This window comes from Pinus tabuliformis, chromosome 8 (genome assembly GCF_031772625.1).
Source record: "Pinus tabuliformis cultivar Carrire ecotype Pingquan chromosome 8, CPIR1, whole genome shotgun sequence".
NCBI lineage: Eukaryota > Viridiplantae > Streptophyta > Pinopsida > Pinales > Pinaceae > Pinus > Pinus tabuliformis.
Window position 1 is genome coordinate 2,079,267,809 of NC_142294.1, and position 4,724 is coordinate 2,079,272,532.

Consider the following 4,724-nt stretch of genomic DNA (forward strand, 5'->3'; position numbering starts at 1 on the left):
CCATTTCATTTCTTGTTTTAGGTTTTTATTTCATTTTTGGGAGGGTTTTTAGGCTTAAAACTCGCGCGCGCGGGCCCGCAGGCATAACACTGCCAGCCCACGGACCCCGACTTTTTCTCAATGGGGAAAAAGTCAAGGATCCGCACCTTCCATGTAGGCACGGTGCAGACCCATGCACCGTGTCTAACCCGGAGGGTGCGGTCCCCGCCACAAGGGTTTTTAACCCAAAAATTCTCAAAATTGACCCAAACAAATTAATTTCTAGCATTCTAATTTGTCTTGGATTGCAGGTTTCTGTGGAGAGGTTTTTGAGAGATTGTATTCGGATAATCCACAGTATTCATCATTTTCTTTTTGTCGACGTTTCGAGCCTAGAGCAAGGCTCATCATCAGGACTTTGATGTACAGAGAAGAGAGAAAAAGATCTGAGATAAATAAGGATAAGGTTGATCGTTTAGGGTTTTTTTAGGCCGACCTAGAGATTATATTAGTAAACTAATATTTTATTTATTATTTTAATAATTCAATTAACCCTAAAAAAACCCTAAACGATCAACCTTATCCTTATTTATCTCAGATCTTTTTCTCTCTTCTCTGTACATCAAAGTCCTGATGATGAGCCTTGCTCTAGGCTCGAAACGTCGACAAAAAGAAAATGATGAATACTGTGGATTATCCGAATACAATCTCTCAAAAACCTCTCCACAGAAACCTGCAATCCAAAATAGTTACCCTGTACGGAGGGGATACTTGGAAAGAGATACGAAATCTCGAAAAAACAAGGGTCAAAATACAGAGAAAAGAATCGGATCTGCATTTCCTCAAACAGTGTCGGGATTCTAATCTCACCCCACCCTTTGCCTGCATAAAGCACAGGTTACACAACCGCAAAAACCATAAAATATTTGACCGTCTCAGTAAATCCCTAATTCGCTTAGAAATTCGCAGAACCAGAACCTCTTTGGGTAAATTATCCTCAGCAGCTTTCAGAACCCACCTGAAACTTGCAGCTTCTATCGAAGAAAACCTCTGGAAAATCGTAGACGCCTCCGCAGCACTAAAAGCCAGCAAAGAAAGACAAACCGTAGAGCTGAGACATTTGAACAAACTCCGGAAGCTGAAGCAGCATACGTACTATGAAGATAACGTCTTACAGCTTGAGAATAGATCAGGGTTAAGCAAATGCAGCAGCTACAGCAATAATCCATTCAGAAGAAAACGCAGAATATACACAGAAGATCATAATGTTTTAGCAGACGTTAATGAGAGCACACCCAATAATAAAGCAGCAAACATGTCTGAGGCAAACGCAGGAACGAACTCTAAAACTCTGCGCAGACATCATGAGAGATCATACGGTGGTAGGAACACTGATTCAAGCAAAGCTACAGCCCTTTCTAAGAAAAACGCAGAAGAGAACTTTAATACACTGCGTAGTCCTCAGGAAGAATTATTGGTGGGTAGGAGCAGTGCTGGAACTAATAGCATTGACGCAGCCAGAATGGGAGCAGCAGATGATGAAGCAGCAAGCTCGGTGAACGAAGTTGTTAAAGACTCTCAGCAATGAAGACAAAGAGCTGGTCAGACAAGAATGCGCTGTCATCTTAAGGAAAGCAAAACCTCCTAAAAGAAACCTAAACCCTGAACAGCTCAGGGCCATAAGGAATCTCAGGAAGAATAGTGACATTGTCATTCTGAAAGCAGACAAAGGTGGAGCCACTGTCATTATGAATTATGAGGATTATGTTAGCAAGATGAGGGACCACTTATATAATAGTGGCAGCTACAAAAAACTGGAAGAAAACCCCATCTCCAAAATCACTAGACTTGTAAAGAAAGCCATTAAAGAAACCGATCTTGACGATAAAATAAAAAAACGCCTCACCCCTGATAGTGAAATCACTCCCCGGATTTATGGAGCCCCTAAAGTGCACAAGAAAGAAGTTCCCCTAAGACCTATAGTCAACACTATAGGTTCTCCTACTTATGAATTAGCAAAATATGTCGCTAGTATTTTAGCTCCGCTAGTTGGCAAAACCAGCTCTTACATAAAAGACTCCAATCAATTTGTCAATTTCATTAAAAATACAACCCTAGATCCTGAAGATAAACTGGTTAGTTTTGACGTAGTCCAGCTATTCACCAAAATCCCCCTAGATGAAGCAATTCAAGTGGTTAAGGAAGTGGCTGACCCCCAAACTGCAAAATTAGCTGAAATTTGTCTCCGCTCAACGTTCTTCTCTTTCCAAGGGGAAATCTTTGAACAAACATCGGGTGTGGCTATGGGATCGCCTCTTTCACCCATTGTGGCCAATCTCTTCATGGAAAAATTTGAAACCAAGGCTCTTGATTCTTACCCATTAAAACCTAAGTTTTGGGTCAGGTTTGTAGACGACACTAGTGTAAATTGGCCTCATGGTGATATAGAACTTAAAAACTTTTTGAACCACCTCAACAGCATATCTAAAGACATAAAGTTTACAATGGAAACCGAAGAAAATAACTGCATCCCTTTCCTTGACATTCTCCTCATTAGAAACAATGATGGCTCCATAGGCCATAAAGTTTTCAGAAAGAAAGCTCACACGGACAACTACCTCCATGCTGATTCACATCACCACCCAGCGCAAAAGACCGGGGTACTGCAAACACTCTTCACTAGAGCTTGTAGAATCTCAGATGACAACCACGCTGATGAAGAAATTGCTTACCTGAAAAGAACTTTTGCCAGCTTAGGATACAATAGTAAGAGCATCCTCAAAGCCATTAAAAAGGCAAAATCTGGAAACAATATAAACAAAACAAAAGACCCCTCAACTTCTAATGCATACCTTCCATACATTCAAGGTATCATTGACAAAATTGCCAAAATTCTCAGGAAAAAAGACATCAAAACTTCATTCAAACCCTTGTCAACTATCAAGCAAGGTATGAAGTCTGTTAAAGACAGCCAGGATCAACTTCAGCAGAAAGGAGTTTATATCATAAACTGCTCCTGTGGAAAGCATTATATAGGGGAAACTGGCAGGTCTGTAAGAATAAGACTCAAAGAGCATAGCGCTGATATCCGTAAAGAAAGAACTCGCTCTTCAGCTCTTGCTGAGCATGTAGGTAAAACAAACCATCACATATGCCTTGAAGAAACCAGAATCGTTGCCAGAGAAGAACACCATTTCAAGCGTAAAATTCGTGAAGCAATTGAAATCATAAAACATCCTGGTAACCTTAATAGGGATGGGGGATGGGACATTAGTAAAAACTGGAACTGCCTGCTTAAAAATAAAAATAAATCTAATTCTCAACAATAAAACTTTAAAAGGAAATCTTATTAATTAATAAAGCATATAAATCTAAGTTAAAAATTAACAATACATGAATCTGAGTATATATAAAATAAAAAATAGAGCTCATAAATAAACCTAATTCTTATCAATAAAAAATTTAAAGAGAAATATAACTAATCAATTTAACAATTGAAATCCACATAAAACTAATACATTAATTTAAAAAGAATAAAAAATAATACATTTAAAAATAATACAATTAAAATTAATACATTAAAAATAATACATTATTATTAATTGAATAAAAAATAATACATTTAAAAATAATACATTTAAAATTAATACATTAAAAATAATACATTAAAATTAATACATTAAAAATTTTAAAAAAATAATACATATAAAATTAATGCATTAAGAATACATTAAAAATAATACAATTAGAAATAATACATTTAATATTAATACATTAAAGAATTACATTAAAAATAAAAATAATATATTGAAAATTAATACATTAAAAATTGAATCAATAATAATACAATTAAAAATAATACATTAAAAATAATACATTATAAAATTTTAAAAATAATACATTTGAAATTAATGCATTAAAATACATTAAAAATAATACATTTAAAAATAATACATTTAATATTAATACATTAAAAATAATACATTTAAAATTAATACATTAAAAAATAATACATTAAAATTTTTAAAAATAATACATTTAAAATTAATGCATTAAAAATACATTATAAATAATACAATTAAAAATAATACATTTAAGATTAATACATTAAAGAATAAAAACTAATACATTTAAAAATAATATATTTAAAATTAATACATTAAAAATTTTAGGCTAGGTTTTTAGGGTTAATTGAATTATTAAAATAATAAATAAAATATTAGTTTACTAATATAATCTCTAGGTCGGCCTAAAAAAACCCTAAACGATCAACCTTATCCTTATTTATCTCAGATCTTTTTCTCTCTTCTCTGTACATCAAAGTCCTGATGATGAGCCTTGCTCTAGGCTCGAAACGTCGACAAAAAGAAAATGATGAATACTGTGGATTATTCTAATTTGTCTTTTAACTTGATGCAGAGAGTACATCATGCTAGATTGGCGTGAACGAGAGCATGAGGACGTGGATGTTGCCGCATGGAATCACCAACCTTCGATTGATGCTTTGAAGGCATGCGGCTTGTACAAATTTTAGGCCATACCTAGCATGAGGACCCAGGTGGATTTCTTAGAATGGCTGGTAGAGAGGTGGAGCATATAGGACTAGTGCTTCTTCATTGGTGGCCACCAGCTCGAAATTTAGCTGGCAGACATATATTTTTTGACCGGTTTGCCTAAGAGAGGTGAAGACTTGACTCTATTCGGGGCTAGGCCAGGTGGCCAGTCTGTCGATAGCCTCCGGCTAG

The 4,724-nt window shown here is 35.2% G+C and overlaps 1 protein-coding gene across 1 annotated transcript; it reads left to right on the forward strand.

The window, feature by feature from the left end:
* The first annotated feature begins 1,727 nt into the window (after nt 1-1,727).
* On the forward strand, nt 1,728-3,308 carry LOC149244825 (uncharacterized). Its single transcript, XM_089371650.1, has one exon. The coding sequence runs from the start codon at nt 1,728-1,730 to the stop codon at nt 3,306-3,308; it is 1,581 nt and encodes a 526-aa protein (XP_089227776.1).
* The last annotated feature ends 1,416 nt before the right edge of the window (nt 3,309-4,724 follow it).

Coding starts and splice junctions, on each gene's coding strand:
- LOC149244825 (XM_089371650.1), top strand. CDS start 1,728: ATGAATTATGAGGATTATGTTAGCAAGATGAGGGACCACTTATATAAT.